Genomic DNA, 19,528 nt, shown 5'->3' with positions numbered 1-19,528 from the left:
CATCAATAGTTGTTTTGGAATACCAAAGTGAGCAAAAGTGCATTGCAGTGTCTCACTAACAGTGAGTCATTATGTCTTTAAAATACATTATTTCTATATACTTGGAAAAAGAGTCCATGACGGCTAGGTAATGATGTCCTCTGAATTCACATAAACCTGAAGTTAGTCTCTTCCAAGGTCTGCCAAGAGGTGCTGGAGTTTAATAGTTAATTTAGTGGTTTTGACACTGTAGAAAGGTCGTGTAGCTGTCGATGAAAGTAATTTATCATCCCCAGTCTGCATCTCAATTCTTGTACATTTGCTGGTGCATTCAATTCTGAAATTGCTTTTACTTTCTCAAGGCTAGGACTTATTCCATCCTTGTTTATTGTGATAGGGATAGGCAGAAAAAACACTTGTCCTTGTTTAGCTTCAGTCCAAACTGAATTCTTAGGCTGAGAACTTAATTGAGGGTTGGGTTGTGTTCTTCCATCAAAGACCTATATATCACACTATCATCCATGAAAACCACAGCTCCATTAGTGTTCAGTAACAGGTCTGTCATCTTTCTTTGGAAAAATTCAGGTGCACTGGTAATCCCAAAAGGTAATCTAAGAAAGCAAAATCTGCCAAAAGTTGTGATAAATATATAGTCAGTTTATAACTCTCTTTGGCTAAAGGAGTTATCCAGAATCCACTCTAGACATCCAGCTTGGTGAATACTGTAGCTCTTTTCACTTTGCTTTAGGAAGGAAGTCATCCACTTTGGGTAAATACATTTTTTTCCTCACAACTGCTTCATTAAGTCTTTTAAGATCCACACAAATTTGTATTTTTCCACTTTTCTCTACAACCAGTACCGTTGGGACACGCTGGCCTGTTGGCAATATCGAGAAAATCGCTGAGCCAATCTGTTCCATTCTCTTAAACTCAGTTTCCACTTTATGAAGTAAGGGGATAGGAATCCTGCAATGTGTAGGTACACTGCATGGTTCAGCATTGTCTCCGAAGGTTATTTGTACTGGATCTCAATTGAGTTCTTCCACTTTTCTCACTAGGCCCATCATGGCTGCCATGCTGCAGCTAAGAAGTTGTTGGTCTTTGATTCTTTGATCACATGCACTCTGAATGCAAAGCTTTCATCTTTGTAAATTGTTTCTGTGGTGAACTGACCCATTCAATTCAGAATATCTCTGGGGCTAGTCAGAGCTGTGGGTGATTTCAGCTCTGGGAGCAGTTCAAGGTGATTGTAAGTCACTTCTGAGATGACAGTCCCCTCTGCTCCGTAGTCAATTTTAAAGTCAGTAGTCTTCCAATGAATATTCAGTTTCACTCTCAAGGCAAGATATGCACCATCACACGTGATAGATCCCAGAAACAATGCTCCTGACTGTAATTCTAGTCAGCTCCATGACTACCTTAGTATTTTGTGCATTTATTACATATTTCACCACACATGAGCTATGGAACTTTCCACATCATGTGCATTTAGTCTAAAATGTTTTGTAGTTAGCTAGGGACTCCCTCAGAGCTCAGGACTATTATGGTAATGACTTTTAGCACTCATACAGTGACTTTTAATGACTTTTAGCACTCATCCAGAGCTCAGGACTATTATGGTAATGACTTTTAGCACTCATACAGTGTCTGTTTACAGTGTGTAAGCTAGTTTCAAGTTGCTCCACCTTTTGTTCTTCTGTTTGACTAGTTCAGACTGTCACATTGTCTGGAGTGGCTCACAACTGTGGCTCAGGGTAGTCAAAAGCAGGGCAGACACCCCAAACTTTGGTGTGTTCCGAAATTAGATTTCACCAAGTCAATAACACAGTGGTGGGCAACCTGCAGCCTGTCAGGGTAATCTGCTGGTGGGCCACGAGACAGTTTGTTTACATTGACCACTCACAGACATGGCTTCCTGCAGGTCCCAGTGGCCGCAGTTTGCCATTCCTGACGAATGGGAGCTGCGGGAAGTGGCGGCTCAACCTGTCTCCCTGGAGCTGAGCCGCCTGGGACTGATGCAGAAGCCTGGCCAGTCTTGGTCAGTTGGGTGGGCAATATGAGGGGCTTGTCTGGGCCCCTCCAGGCAAGTGGGTCCTGATGGAGCCTGGGCGGGGAAGGCCCTGGCCTGGCTGATCATGCCACTCCTGAGGGGCCAGAGTGATTCCCCACCCTGGGACCAGCCCTAGCTGCACTGGCAGCTCAGCCCGGCAGACACAGTCGCCTCCCAGTAGGGCCGGAAGGCAGGCTGTGTGTGAGTGGGTCTCTGGAGGGCCTGGGGTGGGTGCTGCGCTGTGAGGGGGCGGGGAAGAGCTCTGTGTGTTGAGGCACTAGGGAGTGGGTGTTCTGTGTGGGGTGCTGGAAGTTGTGGTGTTGTGCAAGGCACTGTGCATTTGTGGCAGGGTCTGGGGGGGCTTTGGCCATAGTGAATCGGGGGTATGCATGTTCTAGTATTGGGCAATGTGGCACTGCATGGGCCCACCCCTGAAGGGAAGGGGCCAGGTGGGCCATTGTGCATCTGACAACTGCCGGTTTGTAAATAGTGCCCTGGCACTGGGCTGGGCAGAGCGGGGCTGCCCCTGCCATGCCACATGGCCACTGGCTTGCCCCTCACTCTGGGGACTGACTCACCCACACCATGCTCCATTGCTCCCATGGGGGGCTCACAAGTATGTTTGGCGTCAGGCCCACAAAAGGTTAATGCAGCCCTGCTGGAAGCTGCGGGCGGCCATGCCTGTGGATGGTCGTGTAAACAAACTGTCTAGCGACACTCCAGTGGATTACCCTGACAGGCCGCAGGTTGCCCACCACTGCCTTAGACTCTCCAGTCTATCTTGCCACCCAAACTGGACTTATAAAGTGATAAATGGTCACTTACACAAAAATCACAAAATATTCAGGTTGCTTCGAGTCCACAAGACCAGTCACTTACCCTAGATCAATTGGTACTCTAGGTTTCACACCAGAGAGACTCCTGTAGCCATCTTGTAATAAACTACCTAAAGATTTATTAACAAGGAAAAAGATATAAAAGGAGTTATTTAAAGGTTAAAGCAAGCAAACATATACACAGAGTTATCTAAATCCTAAGAGTGACAGAATTGTACTGAGCTGTCAATTCAAAATGTCTTTCAGGGCAAATCCAGGAGGCAGCCCCTGAGGCTCTCTGGCCTCTGTTTAGACTCTCTGGCCCTTCAGAGTTCAAACAGTCAAAAAGATGGAAAATTTTCCTGTGGCTTTGTTTTATTTCCTTCATTCAGTTTCCAAGCCCACAGGCCGAGCTTCCTTGCAGGTAACATTTTCCAGGTGCATTAGGGCCATTAATCAATCTTTAGTATTGTGATATTCCTTAATGTCCCACCTAATTTTCCTTCTGGATGGTGCATGGGGTTGTGGCAATTCCCTTGTGTGCGTTCACAAGGTCAGAGCAAACATTTTCAAAGTTATAAATTAACATATTGTCTTATAGCATGGAATTCTGGCATTACAAGTGAGATTAATGCATGCAGCAACTTACAAGCATTTCATAGAGTCTAAACACTAAATAGATTCTTATAGGACTAATACCTATTTTGAGCAAAACTAACATACAGGTGGAACTTGTCTGTTCTCCAGCTATAAGTCTGTCAGTTCTTAACTAAAGCTTGCAGCCTGGGCAAGAGCTGGCATCTGGCCTGCCAGCAGCACACAGACAACTTTGCTATCTGGATAGGTGTGAAGAGATTTTTAACTGTAGTTGCTATGAGAGGCTTTCATCTGTTAACCAATAACAATCCTGCATCTGATATTTTCATGTTTTGCAGTCCCAAAAATCAAAGTGTTAGCCAAAGGATGCAGAGCTCTTATAAAAGAGCTCATATAAAGAGCTCTTATTTTCTTCTGGTTCTTGAATTCACTGGTAAAAACATGCTTTTTCCTAAATCACATTTCTTGAGGTATAAAGTGTGCATCAAACAGTCAGAGCCATTTCATAGTCCTCTTTGTGACCGTCTTCAGTAAAGGCAAAAGATTTAAAGATATGTGTTGCTTGGTTCCCCATAGAATAAAATAATGAAGATACCTAAACATCTTCAGTTTCCTAGTGCAGTTTTGTAGCAATGCAAAATTTTGTAAAATACTGCTTCCAGTCTGTCCATTCTGAAGGTGTATCAAAGTTGAAGTTCCCTGAAGCACTGAAGGGCAGCATGTTTTAAAACTTGCAACCTTTGTTGCTTTGTTCCTTCTGTTTGCAACCTTTATTGCTGTTTTCCTTCTGTTTCTGCCTTCTCTGACATCAGTTGGGCTACCTTGACTTCTGACACTGTATAGTGCGTTCATGTAGTCCTTGTACATGTAGACTGCAGGACTGCTACTAGTAGGCTAGGCTTCTGTACCAGATATGGACTAGCTACAGAGCTTTCTTCCCAGACATACACCAGATGTGTTCACTATACGATCCTTTAATGTGCAGTCACTGCTGAGAGATATAGCTATTGTATGCTCAGGTACGGTATGACACACATCGCCACCTAGTGGCTGAACCGTATGATACAGTTTAACGTTCTATTACATTTGCTTACATGGTTTGAGGGTTTTAAAGAATTCCGTCAATTTAGAGGAAACAAAAAATCAAAATCCCAAATCAATAGCCTGTCAACAGCTGAGAAGAGGACGCTGGTGGGTGCTGCATAGAGCACAGAAAAGTTCTCTTAACAACATTGTGTGTGTGTGTGTGTGTGTGTGTGAGTGTGAGAGAGAGAGAGAGAGAGAGAGAGAGAGAGAATGTGTGCGAGCACAAATCCCCTCCTCCTATAGAGCCCTCAAAAGGATTAGTCAATTTGCCAGGATTAACGAAAACATTTAGATCCCAGTCCTTCAAGACAAAGGTGGATCCCCTTAGGCTAGATTAGACCCTAAACGTTTTGGTCCATCTAACCTGACTATTCATTTGTGATTGTTCTCGCCCTATGTAGATGTGTGATCCATAATGTTCAGATTTTCATGTAATTAGTTTTTCCTCAAGAAAACCTTTATTATTTAAAAATAATACTATTTTTTTAACAATTATACAACTTCTTAATAGCTTTCAAGGTATGTCAAATGTCACCCAAAATAATAGATTTAATAACTTAATATTTGTGTAGACAAGCCTTAGACATTAAGGAGAGTGTACTGCTGCAATAGTGTATTTAATAATAAAAATGAACATTTAAAATGATATGTAAATATAGTACCCAATTTTGAAGTTTAATAATCGTTATGATAAGGTTAGTATTTTTAAATGTAGAAAAATAAAAATGTTTATGGTAAAGATATATTAACAAATTAATTCAAACGTATCACATTTGCCAAATTATTTCCATGTTTTAAACTGTTTGTACCCTTCTGAAATAAAGGAGGGATGAGGAAAGGTGAAAGGAAGCCAATTCTGATAGGGTCAATATTGTGCATGAGAAGAAAAGAAAGCATCTTTTGATGAGGAACTAATACATGATACATACTCAGTGTCAGATTTTGCTGCCAGTAACAAAATCTGTCAAGGAGGCATTTTCTGATGCCACACATAGCACATCAACTAGGTCTCCATGGCAGGAGGTGCAGCTGTCATTTTAAATCAAGGCCCAAACCTGCTAGCTGCCCCAGTGCAAGACAGAGGCTCCCATTGCAACAGTTACAGCACATTTACCCCTGAGAACAAGTAACAATTCAGACAGAAGTTAGGCTGGCATAATGCTTTGCAAAAAAACGTATACATTTTTGGGTCTGCATCCAGAGTTAGCCCAGAACAGAGGAATAACAGCTTCCCCCTAAAGCCCTCTGTGCTAGCCTTTCAACAGGAGATCTAAGTCCATAAGGTGGAAAGAATTCAGAAAGAGGAATAAAAACTACTGAGACCTAATTGTTACTTCCCCATTGAAAAACAGACAGTGGGGTTGGTGAATAAGGAAATAAAGTCCCATTTGACTGGCTATCCCAGCCTCTGGGTTGTACTCAGAAAGTTGGGATGAATTACTCAACCTACATTTCATAATGACTAGATTATTACACAGTTGTGCTGGTGTTAGGAATAAATACCTATTTTATTGGTAAACATAATGTATTCTGACATACATCTTTGTCCACATACAATAGGAATTGTAGCATAACATAATACTATTAAGAAAGTGATTAGAGAATACTATGGGGGAAGAGCAGAGCCTGGAAATATTTGAAAACCTTGACTCCTCTTTCTTCATCACAGACACATTTATACATAATCAAAAACATTTGCTAGTAGACCATAAAAATGTGTTTATACCAAAGCTGAGAACAAAAGAAAGTGGAGGATGCTATGCTAGGAGGCTACCATTGAAAACAGTTTATCTTAAATGTAAACAAAAAGTTACGATATTTCTACCATGAACCATGTTACTCAGGAACAAGATGAACTGTTTTTTTTTCCTTTTATGTTTTCCCTTGTAGCCAAAACTTCATTGCTAACTCTGATTTATATCTGAATTTGTCCTTGAGTACTTCACGTGTAATGATCACTAGACCAAATTATGTTTAAAAAACTATTAATCTATGCTTTCTGGTTCTCACATCAGAAGGACAGTATCATAAAGCTTGCCTAACACTAGGAAATATTGGAAGCTGTAGTGTAGAAAGGGCAAAAGTTCTCTTGCTATCACTGGTAGAGCTGCATTTTCTTGCTGTTGCCAGTGGAGATTTAGACCTGGTCTACATACAGAGGTTAACTAAAGATGTAATTTTATACTCAGTTAAACCAGTGCTATTGTGTGTTTGGATATTCATTGCCATTTAAACCTGGTTTATATCATTTACCTTGTGTTGGTAAGCGTACTGAGGTGCAAGCCAAACCAAAAACTTGTTTTAAGCCTACATAAAAGAGTTTCCACATATAGAAGTTGCATTAGTTTAACCAACACGATGTAATTTAAACCAGGGCAATGTGTGTATTTAGACAGTCTCTTAGAGGGCCCAATTTTCCCAGTGGAAATGCTCTGGGAAGAAATACCAAGTATGTCTAGATTAGAGTTGTGATCCTGTTGTAACTTCAGCTACTTGGCAATCGATTAACACCTTTCTAAATGCTAATTTAGAAACTCCACCATAAATTTATTCCAGGACACAAACATTTTTGTTAGTTACTCTAGGCAGAGATGGAAGAAGTCAATGGAGCTACTCCAATTACACCAGACGAAGATCTGGCCCTGTATCTCTAATGCTGGGCCAGCTAGCCTTACTCACTTCTCCATCCTATCCTTTGTTCACCTTCCACCAATATTTCCACTGTGCAGCAACCAAAATGACCAATGTCATATCTATGTAACATTTAGAAATGTAAAAATCTGTTTTGTGCTGTTACTTTAAATACTGAAAACAACAGAAAGATGAGCACAATGGGCTAGTGGAGAACGGAAGACACCACAAATGCCACATTGCTTCACTCTGTTCCACAACAGTTTTCCATAGAGAACACACACTAATTTAGAGAAAAAAGAGTCAGTGTGAAAGTCACATTTTTGTTTGAAAATGTTGTACTTATTATAGTTAAAAACATCTAAGATTACTATGACTGTCTGAAACAAGTTGGCAAAACAATGCAACGTTTACTTTGTACATAACATGATATGAAATGTCAGTTTCACTATTTCCCCCAAACAAACAGTATGCAAGGAAGAAACTGATTATAATGGTTAGTCAAATAGGGGAGCAAAAAAAAAACAAAAACCCTGAAAGTGTTTTTAAAGGAATTATTTCAAAAATATTCACAACATGGTTTAAAGTTTTGGGTTTTTTTAATTTTCAACTTGGAGGTTTTGAAACTAACTAGTGTCCTTTTAGCAATACTATATATAAAATCAAGTCTATTACTCACTATTAATTACTCACATAAAGTGGAGGTCAAGTTGAGGTGACTTTAAAAATGTGATTCATAATATTAACTAACTCCATTAATCCTCACTTCTGGATGCTGCAGACTTGACATCACCTAGGAGCATCATCTAAAGTAATGTCCTGGGCACTTCCTGAAGGAGAGTTCTCTGCTTCAGAGGCAGGGCTATCAACGAGAGGGGTAGAGTCATCCATTTCCATGCTATTCTGCTTCTCCAGTTCGTAATTTAGGTCAGAGTTCCCTTTGTCATTGACCTCTCCCTCCAACTCATCTGCCAATTTGTCCTGGGCCTGAGCTGCCTCCTCAGAATCTTCCTTTTGGTGCAGAAAACTACAAATCATATTAGGTCTGCTGTATGAGAAATCGTTGTCTTTAATCTGTAACCACTCCACACCACCTGGTCAGAAAAAAAAGAGAGGAGAGATTTTAACAGCAAGATGATATATTTTCTTAGTTTCACGAGTTTATTGTTTTAGCCTCAAAAAATAACTAGAAATATGAAACAAAATGTAATGTTATGTTTGAGGAAAACCATCATTACATATGAGGTGGTGTGTTCCATAAGCTTCTGCTACAAAAAGACTTGAGGGAAGGAAAGGAAACTGCCTGGGACGCGTTTTCCCAACTGGAGACTGTAAAATCCCTCCCAAATGTCCTTACTTCCTTCTGCTGCATAAGAAAGACCTGTTTTCACTATGATCCTCATATGTTGAAGTGAGGAGAAAAATTCATAGTTAAGACAAATAGCAGCTACATACAGTATAAAACTCTAAGGGGTAGAAGGTTTGCTTGCTTGCTTATACTGGTTTATGTCTCCAGTATAACATTTTTTCTAAGAACTGAGGGAGGGTCTTCAGAATCCCCATCATACAGATGATTTCTAATCAGCCATTTTTATTTGTTTTGCATTTGAGAGCTACATATCAGAACTATTGTTCTTCTAGCTGAGCAGTGCCCCCAACAAGCCCTTGGCTCCACTGCTTCTTCACATCAGCCAGCGTTTCCTATTAGATGACTCAACACCTGTCCACCTCCAACACACCAGCTACTACTGCTGACTCCTGAGTATTTTCAACTTACAAAGGTACCAAGAATCGAGATATGGTCTCCCAGGTGCTGTGTAAAACATAACTATCACTCCACCAGCTAAGCCCATTACATTTTTTAAATTTGGTAATATATTAATTTTTATGGTACCTATTGCTGTCACGAATGGGGCCACTCAATTACAGTACACTCCAAGAGATTAAAACCAATAATACAACAAAGCAATGAGGGCTGCTTAATGGGGATGCCTTCTGTTGATTTACTGGCATTTGAGTTGTGAGTGTGTGTCTCATGCTGGTTCTGTTTGTTCATCTAACAACTTTCCATTCTTCCACAGCAGTGATACATAAAAATAAATGGTACGAAGTTGTAAAGGTCAACATTTCCTTGCCTAATCCAAAAGAATGACTGGGATGGGAATAACATCTTTCAAGAATATAGATCTTTATCTTTGGGCTGAGTCCCACCATACATTCAGGAGTTGAGGCCACTAGTTTTTGCGGTTGTTGAAGGTTCCCTGAAAGTTAGGGCTGTGTCTTGGTTAACTATGTCTAAGTGTGTCTGGGATAACTAAAAACTATTATTTAACAGGATAATCCTTTTCCAATTCCTATTTATCTTAGAATTAGTGCATTTATGACGACAGAAAATCCCACTTGCATTATAAATACCAGGAGGGGGAAATCCTTTTCATTCAAAGGTTGGTTTTCCAATTATTTATAATACCAGCAAAATAGTGGATCACAGACATTAGTTTACCATTCTTCAATATTTATTTTGTACTGTGCCAACACTTTTGTATCTAGGTGCCACACAGCACCTATGCAAGTTCCAAAACCGTTTCCATATGATTCAAGATGCTGAGAATATATTTTACTGATGCAGAATGAAGACTTGTTTATTTAAGTTTAGAATATCAAATAACTTGATGGAACATGGCACCTGAGAATGTCTAAGAATGACTACTAATGAAAAGTGGTACAGCAGGTCTGTAGACCAGTTTATTAAAAACCGAGTACTGCAAATACAGATTACTAATGGAACTGGTATTTCTTCCCTCATGTACGTATGATCTTCAGAAGTCACACATTCTCGCTGTACAATAATCAAAATGTGTCAAGTGGCGAATGTATGAGTATTGAGTGTTTGTCATGTGCAAGCACTGAATTGCTTGTGAGGAAGCTTGAGAGTTCAATTAGAACATTTCCTACAGTGGCGTTGTTTTAATTAAGCAACTATATTACACTAACTTTTAAAATGAATGATTTCTTAATAAATCAATAGGTAGTATTAGGTGGGGAGAGGAAATGTTACATCTTATGGGTAAAAGTCATCCCATCTGTGATTAGATCTTCACATCTAGATCGCTCACAAGATGACTTTTTAATACCCTAAAATGTAATCTTCCAGCTGAATATGTATAAATTTAGCATAAAATGGCTCTTTATTCCTAACCCTGTGTATGAGCAAAATAGCAGGAACAATTGGGAATAAGACATTGCTAGGAGCAGTATTGCTGTAAATATCTAAATACAGAAACAGCGTTGACTTCCGGCCTAGAGATAAAAGGCAAAATTTAATTCTGTTGTGAAATGGTACAACCATTGAAGCAAGTGCACCAGAACTTAATTTGCCTACATAATGCATATCAAATGGAAAGTAGTTTGGCCAAAATCACAGGAAGCTTTACAAATAGCTATAATTAATTTTTAGTTCGGTTAATTTGTTTATATATCATTTGTTGTTTAAGAATGGAAAGCTTGTATCCTTTAATTCCCTGGATGCTTATTGGCACTAAATGGTATCAAAGATAAGATTTAGTCCTAGTATGATCTCACATCTTCCCACGTATAAGACCAGGTGCACTAACCTATGTTCTCTTCTCCTTCCTTCTTTTCAGTCAGAAGAGTCCGTGTCATGTTCAGCTTCTTCACCGTGTGGCACTTGTATTTCAGCTGTAGTTTTTGGTTTCCTTCTGCGTCCACTAAAAATAAATTAATTGATTCATTTTAGTGAACATCCACATCATCTGAAACATGAAAATTATCTGAACCTTACAGCTTCAGCTCAGTTACAAGCCAGAACATACAAGATGTATCACTTACCATGCTCTGCATTTTCTTCAAACACCACACAGGTTCCAAGGGTATCTATGGAGAACAAAGGACATTTAGCTGAGAAATAACAGAAGTTATTTGCTCAGGGCCCAGTACTTCAAAAAGCTGAGCGCTGGATCAGTATCCCTCATGATTGGGTCCTGCATGTCACACTGAAAATGAGAGGTTTCATCCATATAATCTTCTCCTACCTTCATATTCCCCAGCAAAGACATATCTGTCCACTTGCAAAATGGGCCTCTCTGTGTCTATTCCCTATGAACAAGGATAGACAGAAATTACATTGAAGTCATGCTTCAGCTAGTCAAGGCAAGGCACCAAGACTAGAGAAAACAACTGGTAAACTGGTATGCCAAGTACAGTAAAGCCAACATTATATACAGATTCCCTGAAATGGTATGTGCAGTACAAGACGAAAAAAAGCAACATGGAATGCAAACTAGCGATAGTAAATCAAGTCTATTCTATCACACTGTTTATTTTTCTCACCATACTAATCTCATACGCAAAGGAAACTTTATTTTCAGTTTATAGACTCAAAAGCTTCCTAAACTGTGAGATTTAGATGAAACAGATATACAGTATATCTCGGACAATTAGGTAAGCAAATGAGAAAGGTGTGCAGGAGAAAACAAGGTTGCATAGTACACAAACACCTAAACAGCACGCAGACACATCACCAGTCCAATAGCAGTGACAGGAAGCTATTATTTATATGCAACCAGCAGATCTCTGAAAATAAAGGGACACCATCAACTTAACATCAGGTAAATTTCTAAAAGTGCGTTAAAAGTGGTTTCCAGCACTAGTTCTGCTTCTGTTTCCTTCTACAAGTTTCTGTGGTTTTACAATCACTTTCCCCTATTTTTAAAGTGTTTTTTCCTCTCATTTCTGTGAGAGTGTCTCACAATCAACAGGGAAGTGACTATACAAACAAAACAGTGAACCTGACTAAACACAAAATGCTGTGAAACAAAGTAAACAAACGAATATTTTGGGGTGACAACTTCTTTCAATCATAGTAACTTTAGATGTTATATTAATTATACTCGGTACATGATTGTAAGACAAACACTATTTTTCAGTTGATGGTGTCCCACTGACTGAATCCTTTTTAAAAGTCTTTGACCTGGAAAAGGCTATAGCATGTAGAGGGAAGAGGCAGTTGCCAGAAGTCCAAAGGAGCATAAAGTAACCTGTATTCAATCTCCTATTTATTAACAGCTTTTAAAAAGTACTTTATATAATTGCCTCGAGGAAAACAGTATTTTAACTCAGAGTTTTATATTACTACGTTTACTTGCATGGAAAATAAATTATTCTCTAAGGGACAAAACCTTTATCTAGTTTCCGGGCTGCATGCTGGGGGATTTGTGTATGGACAAGAGGGTGGAAGAAATCCTTATTCTGGCTGCAGTTCAGTACAAAATGTGTTTCATTGCCATTAATGCAACTTTAGGTTTACAATAGCTTCTGTGGCTCCTGTGCATTCATTTTGGGAGTGTGGTTTTTTTGGGTTGGGGCCTGGGGAGGGTTTGAAGGGGGAGGGCAGAGACGGCCAGAGGATCTACTGAGTATATGCCTTCCCAAAGCCCAGTTGCATGCAGGGATGCTGGAAGTCCCCACTGAACACAGCCTTGCAGCATAGAGGTTGGGACCCTTGCACGAGGTTCCAAAATCCTGCCCTCCCTTCTGCAACAGAACCTCATAAGTTGTGCTGGCTCTGAGCACTTCCAACTATACAGGGCACAGGGACAAGATTTATAATCTAACAGGTTACTGGCTCTTCCTGCTCATTCTTCATACAGAATCACAATCCTCAGTTTGTAGGAAACACCCCTTTCCTGAGCATCTCAGACTAGCTAGTTTAGGCAACTCCCACCAAGTGTGCTGGTTTTTGTGGATCCCATTCTTAGGCATCTCTCCCTCCATGCATTTTATAGGGAACCTAAGTACCTAACCTGTACTTTGTGGATTCCACGGGGTGGCTACGCATGCAAAGGTTAGGAATTCAGCCTCTAAATCCCTTTATGGGTCTGGGCATAAGTGACTCACAAGCCGTAGCCACCTTTGATTTAAGCTCTTAAGTCACTTGGGTGTTTTTGGAAGTTTTACCCTAAATTTTGCATAAGAGGATATTCACAGGCCAAAGGGAACTTTTGATATGCATTCACATTGTCCACTGATGTTAATTGCTCTGTGCACAGACTGCGGGCAGCTTATCGCCCATATAGTCTGCATATTTCTGCACTAAGGGTTTCATCCAAAGCCCACTGAGTTCAATGAGGCCCTAAAATTTCTTCTAGTTCACGAAAATAAAAACTTGCCTCTTTGCTAATATGTTGTAGTCAAACTCACCAAAATCTTGCATTTGTTTTCACATTTTTCTAGGAAGTCTGAATTAATAATTCCAGATAATTCCACCATGACCAGCTGCTCCTGCAAAATAAACATATAAAGTTCATGCATCATATATTTAGAACACTAAATAAATGAACTTTAACATGAACACAAATATGTCTATTACTTTGCTATTAAAACAGACCACCCTCAAAACTAGAACTGTAGAACCAAAAGTTGACCTATATTCTTTGTTTGCAAAATACCACAAAGGCATTGCTATACCAGAGCAAAATAATATCCAACTAGGATACATTCTGTCCATGTCACCAAAACTACAACTGAATTTGAAGGTTGTTTGTATTCAACCTCAGATAGTGTTCAGTTTATACCTGGAAGAATAAGGACTGACAGCCCTTATAATTTTATGCTAGCTAGCATAACAGCACATATTATACTTATTCATATTTTTAATTAAATCTTACAATGCTTCAACATTTATCAATTATATACTATAGCAGTGAATTTTATAGGTTAATTATAAAGTTTAATTTGTTTCCCTTCTATCTGTTTACAGTGTGTTGCCTTTTCATTTAATTTGTTCTTGTAATTCCTTACTTTGAGGGGACGGGGAGTATAGGAGGAGAAAATGGTGTTGACAGATCCTTGCCGGTCTTTTTCTGAAGATAATAGATGCCCAATTTTCATGACCAATCTTATAATAATGATCAGTGAACACACAATTTAATTTTAAAAGTGTGGCAAAGGAAATATTGCAAGTTTGATTTTACAGCTTATGAGTAGCTATTACACTTTTTTTAACGGTTATGGTAAAATAATGTGACAGTATCAGTATTATTTTCAAAGTTCTTCCTCCTATATAATTAAGTATTTTTTCCAGTTTCAGTTGTCTACATGTAACAATCTGGCTTTGCCATCACAGTCCTCTACTATCACAAAAATAAACATCTCAAATAAAAACCAACTTTGTTATAACGAAGATTTTTAAAACATGACTCCATTGGAGAGGCAATGCAGTGCAATGGATGAAGTACGAAATGGACTTGGGAGACTTGAGTTCTACTTCGCTCTCCACCACTAACTTTCTGTGACCTTGGGCAGTCATTTCGCCTCTCTGTACCTCGGTTTCCCCCTTCCACTCTTGGAGTATCTTATGTAAGCTTTTTGGGGGAGGGACCATCTCATATGTTTGTACAGGGCCTACCACAATTGGGACCTGATCTTAGTTGTGCACTCTAGGTATCATCGTAATACAAATAACAACAGTTCCAGTATCCTGTGTGAAATGAACTGGTGTCAGTCCACTTCCTAGCTGACTGGTGTCCACATTACAAAAGCCACTATCATAACCTGCATTCTTCTAGGGCCTCAAAGGCTTGCTGCTCTACCCTATAAAATGTTACCATTTGTAAACCATCAAAAGTATGCTTATAAAATTTGCAGATGACACCAAGCTGGGAGGGCTTGCAATCACTTTGGAGAACAGGCTAGGCTAGGATGAGAATTCAAAATTACCTTGACAAATTGCAGAATTAGTCTGAAATCAGTAAGATGAAATTAAATAAAGACAAGTGAAAAGTATTGCACTTAGGAAGGAAAAATCAAATGCACAACTACAAAATGGGAAATAGTAGTAGTACTGCTGAAAACGGTTTCAGGGTTACAATGGATCACAAACTGAATGAGAGCCAACTATGTGTTGCAGTTGCAAAAAAGGCTAATATTCTGAGGTGTATTAACGGGAGTTTCACATGAGAGGGACAGGAGATAACTGTCCCTTTCTACTTGGCACTAGTGACCTGGCCTCAGCTGGAGTACTGTTTCCAGTTCTGGGCACCACACTTCAAGAAAGATGTGGATAAACTGGAGAGAGTCAAGGTGAAAGCAACAACAATGTAAAAGGTTTAGAAAACTTGACCTATGAGGAAAGGTTAAAAAAACCTGAGCATGTTTACTCTAGAAAAAAGAAGGGTGAGGAATCCTGATAACAGTCTTTTAATATGCAAAGGGCGGTTACAAGAGGACAGTGATGGATTGTTCTCCATGTCCACTTAAGGTAAGGTAAGAAATAATGGGCTTAATCGGCAGCAAATGAGATGTAGGTTAGCTAGTAGGAAAAACTTTCTAATGACAAGACTAGTTAACTTCTAGAATAGGCTTCCAAAGGAGGCTGTGAAATCCCCATCAGCAGAGGCCTTTAAGAAAAGGTTGGACAAACATCTGTGAGGGAAGGTCTAGGTTTACTTGATCCTATCTCAGCACAGGGGGCTGGAATAGATCAGGGGTTCTCAACATTTTTCTTTCTGAGGCCTCCCTCAACATGCTATAAAACTCCAGGGCCCAACTATGGCAGGGGCCTTGGGCATACCCGTAGTTTGACTTCTATTGGGGAATAGGGAGGGAGTGCCACCTCCACCCCTTGACTCATCTCAGCAGGCCACCCAGCCTGTCTGGGTTGGGGGGAGGGGAACAGACAACCAAAAACTATAATTCAGAGGTGGAGGGCTTAGCTCAAAAAGTTTGAAAACAGCTTAGGGTGCAGGGAGGGAGTAGCTAGGGACTGTGTGCAGACAGTGTAGCTCAAGATGCAGGGGCTGGAGCACCCACGGAGAAAAATTACTGGGTACTCTGCACCCACTGGCAGCCAAGCTCCCCCCTCCAAGCCCCCTTCTCCACCCCTCACATGCAACGCGTCCCCAATCTTCTCCCTCCCTCCCAGCGCTTCCCGCCGCCCTGCTGCCTAACAACTGCTTGACGGTGTTTAGGACTTTCCAGGAAGGGGGAGGAGTGGGGACGCAGCGTGCTCAGGGAGGAGGAGAAGAGGCGGTGCAGGGTGGGAACTTGGGGGAAGAGGGTGAAATGGGGGGGGCAGGGGCAGGGTCAAGCACCCACCGGGAAGAGGGGAAGTCAATGCCTATGCACACAGTGGGTGGCTAGGGGCTGGGTGCAGGGAGGGGATAGCTTAGGTTACAGGGATAGGGGTGACTGGAACTGTGTGTAGGCAGGGGGATAGCTCCGTGCAGGGAGAGGGGTGCTAGGGGCTGTGTGCAGGCAGGGGGTAGCTCAGGGTGTAGTGAGAGGAGTATTAGGGGCTGTGTGCTGTGAGGACTCCCCTACGATCCCTGTTCCCAGAGGGGTCTGCCAGCCATGGAGCTGGGTCTCCCCAACTCTTACCGGCTGCCTCTGCAGGAGCAAAAGGGGCTGGGAGCTGAGGAGCAGCCAGAAGGAGAGGAGGGAATGCTGCCCCATGGCACCAGCGAGAGCAGCAGCTGCCCCACACTGCCTGGCTCCAGCTTCCAACCTCTGACCTGGCCAGGGGGCAGGGAGAGGAGATGGGGGGGAAGGGGAGCTGCCCCCAGGGCTGCTGTGCTCTTGTGCTGCAGGTTTTTTTTTGGGGGGGGGGGGGAAACAATGCCCTCCATGTCCCCAACTCTGCCCATGGGCTCAGGGATTCTGCTGCACCAGGAGTACCAGGGCTCTGGGATTCAGTCCCACGCCTCCCAGCTTCAGCCCTGTGGGGGAAACCGTTGGGGCACCGGGGATCGGGGCTTCAGCTACAGGGCTCCACGGCTTCCTTAAAAGGGCTCACAGACCCCCGGTTGACAACCGCTGGACTAGATGACCTCTCGAGGTCCCTTCCAGCCCAACATTTCTATGAGTCTGTGCTAACTGATAAGGTAGCAGATACATAGGTTATTCCTGAGGGCATTCTGCACCAAAAAAATAAAAATTCTGTGCATAATATTTTAAAATTCTTTAAGTTTTATTTGTCAATAAATAAATGCAGAGGCTCTAGCGTGGCAGTGGCGAGCACAGGTCATTGGCTGCATGACGCTGGGAGATCACCTGCAGCCTCCCCACTCCCAGGACGTGGACTCAACGGTGAGGCTACACCTGACCCTGACACAGCACAAGACCAGGTCTGCCCCAGAAACACCCTAGGGCCCTGCTCTTCTGTGCCAGGTGTACCAGTTGTGGGGCAGGCAGGATCCAAGGGGCTCAGTGTGAGGGGATCCAGGTGTGGGGTGAGAGGGTTGTGTGTGGGACAATCTGGGTGCAGGCAGCTCAGTGGGGGGTCTAGGTGTGGGGGGATCTGGATGCACAGGGGCTCGTTGGCGGGGTGTTTCCAGGTGTAGGGGCAACAGGACTCTACAGGGGCTTTGAGGTGAAGGTGGCTGGGGCTCAGCGGAGGGGTCTTGGTGTGGGGGGTCTCAGCGGAGAAGTCTGAATGCTGGGGGTGTGGGGGTCTGGGTGCAGCTAGTTGGGGGTCAATGGTGTGGGGGTCTGAATGTGGGGGTTCAGGGTGATGCTGGGCATCAGGGTGGGAGGTTGAGTGCAGGCAGCTCAGTGGGCAGTGGTCTAGGAGCAGGTGTCCGGAGGCAAAGGGTCTGGGTCCCGGTGGACTCCAGATGTGGGGGTTGAGGTTCGGTGGGGTGGGGTTCGAGTATGGAGGGCTAGGGGAGTTCTGGATGTACTGCATGTGTCTGGATATGGGAGGTCCGGATGCACGGGGGCTGGGTGGATGGGCGAACAGCTCCCCATACAGTGGCCCCTCCCCCCACAGCTTAGGAGTGATGGGGGCAGGAAGCAGGGGAGGATGCTGAACTTTTTACAGCTGGGGGAGGTTTCTGGGGGTGGGTCTGACACAACCTCAGCCACTCCTTGCAGGAGAAGAGGAAGTCCCATCCTCTGCTGCTTCCAGCCCAGACGAGACTAGTAGCTGATCCTGGCTCAGGGTAGGAGCCACTGGCTGGGGTGTTCCCACCCCCGCAGTGCTTTACCTCTCTGCCAGCTGCTCCAGGTGCCTGAAACAATGTCCCTGTGCAGTGCTACTAGGGAGTGGCCTGACTGCTCTTGCAGATTCCCTTTCCCTGAAATAAATCTGTGGGGGAAATTAATTCTGCACACATGCAATGGCATAGAATTCCCCCAAGAGTAACAGGTAGTAGCAGTGAGTTTGCAGCAGGCTCAACCATGCCCAGCTTTGTACCAGCTAACCCAAGAGGGGACAGGCCGTATGTCATCAAAGCAATGTACTATCTCGCTATTCATTTCCACACAGCAGCAGCATGTCTGCGATCACCATACCTGCTCCCAGCAGCGTTCAGTCTCGATTCCAATACGCTCTGCAGGCCAGGCCAGAGAGAGCAATGACTGAAGCGCGGGGAGCATGACTGCCGCCTTGCCCTAGGGTGGGGGCACAGCCGCAGGGCTGTGCGGGGAAGGAGGCAGCGCTGATGCCCAATTTGGTGTAAATATTGCGGGAAAATAGGAGTGAGGGCTCTCGCCCACCCTGTCCTTGACACCTCACTGTCCCGCCGTGCCCAGCCCCGCTTCCCGCCTGGCCAGACACCGCTCGGGGCTCTGGTGCTATACAGCGTGCAACAAGGGGGGGACTGCAGCCTCGGGCTGTCCGACGCGAGCCCCCGGCAGCAGGGGCGGCCAAACACCGCCGCCGCCACTCATCAGGCCGGGCAGCAGCGAGGAGCCTGGGCGCAGACGCCTGATACCTGCGCCGCTGTTGGGGACTCCTACCCACCTCCTCCTCCTCAGCTGCCGCCGCCGAGGCCGCCATGTCCCGGACCCCGCCGCGAGCCAGCGCCTCAGCGCGCACCACGTGACCCTACCGCCGCCATCTTAGATTCGGGAAGGTCCCGCCCCCTAAGGTTCAGGTCCGATCCTCCCCGGCGGGAGGCACTGAGGGAGGGGGGCCCGGAGCAGCGAAGTCCTGCGGCAGCCGCTTGCTAGGACGGGGAACGGGCTGCAGCCCGCAGGGCGGGGGGAGGCGGTTTGCTGGAGTCAAGTATCAGAGGGGTAGCTGTGTTAGTCTGGATCTGTAAAAGCAGCAAAGAATCCTGTGGCACCTTATAGACTAACAGACGTTTTGCAGCATGAGCTTTCGTGGGTGAATACCCACTTCTTTGGATGCATCCGAAGAAGTGGGTATTCACCCACGAAAGCTCATGCTGCAAAACGTCTGTTAGTCTATAAGGTGCCACAGGATTCTTTGCTGGGTTTGCTGGAGGTTTCCTCCGGCCCCAGGATCGCCCGCAGGGAGACTCCAAGCGTCTCCTAGCTCTCGCCAGGCCGAACTGGCCCCGGGTAGCGCTTGGCAGTCCCGGCCCAGGCGGCCCTGTGGGCGGAGGGG

General features: G+C 43.6%; 1 protein-coding gene across 3 annotated transcripts; it reads right to left on the bottom strand.

Moving 5' to 3' along the window:
* Window positions 1-6,011: 6,011 nt before the first annotated feature.
* GTF3C6 (general transcription factor IIIC subunit 6) lies at window positions 6,012-19,056 on the bottom strand. Of its 3 annotated transcripts, none has more exons than XM_045010155.1 (6): window positions 18,920-19,056; window positions 13,378-13,458; window positions 11,211-11,274; window positions 11,008-11,052; window positions 10,773-10,886; window positions 6,012-8,252 (listed from the first exon to the last, which is right to left on the bottom strand). In XM_045010155.1, exons 1-6 carry the CDS (start codon window positions 18,953-18,955, stop codon window positions 7,948-7,950), a joined length of 645 nt encoding a protein of 214 aa, XP_044866090.1. In that variant the 5' UTR covers window positions 18,956-19,056; the 3' UTR covers window positions 6,012-7,947. The 3 variants fall into 3 exon arrangements, with proteins under 3 accessions (XP_044866090.1, XP_044866091.1, XP_044866089.1); XM_045010156.1 differs by having other exon boundaries at window positions 18,891-18,935; XM_045010154.1 differs by lacking the exon at window positions 18,920-19,056 and adding an exon at window positions 18,469-18,657.
* Window positions 19,057-19,528: the final 472 nt, after the last annotated feature.

The sequence above is a fragment of the Mauremys mutica genome, chromosome 3, assembly GCF_020497125.1.
Source record: "Mauremys mutica isolate MM-2020 ecotype Southern chromosome 3, ASM2049712v1, whole genome shotgun sequence".
Lineage (NCBI taxonomy): Eukaryota > Metazoa > Chordata > Testudines > Geoemydidae > Mauremys > Mauremys mutica.
This window is presented reverse-complemented; position numbering and strand designations above follow the sequence as displayed.

What these genes read in the sequence shown, in the direction of transcription:
- GTF3C6 (XM_045010154.1), bottom strand. Translation starts at nt 18,552, where the DNA reads ATGCTCCCCGCGCTTCAGTCATTGCTCTCTCTGGCCTGGCCTGCAGAG. An exon ending in CTGAACGCTGCTGGGAGCAG is followed by an intron (nt 13,459 to 18,468) that starts GTATGGTGATCG and finishes TTTATTTTGCAG; the next exon opens with GAGCAGCTGGTCATGGTGGA. An exon ending in GGAAGGAGAAGAGAACATAG is followed by an intron (nt 8,253 to 10,772) that starts GTTAGTGCACCT and finishes TTTTCTGACCAG; the next exon opens with GTGGTGTGGAGTGGTTACAG.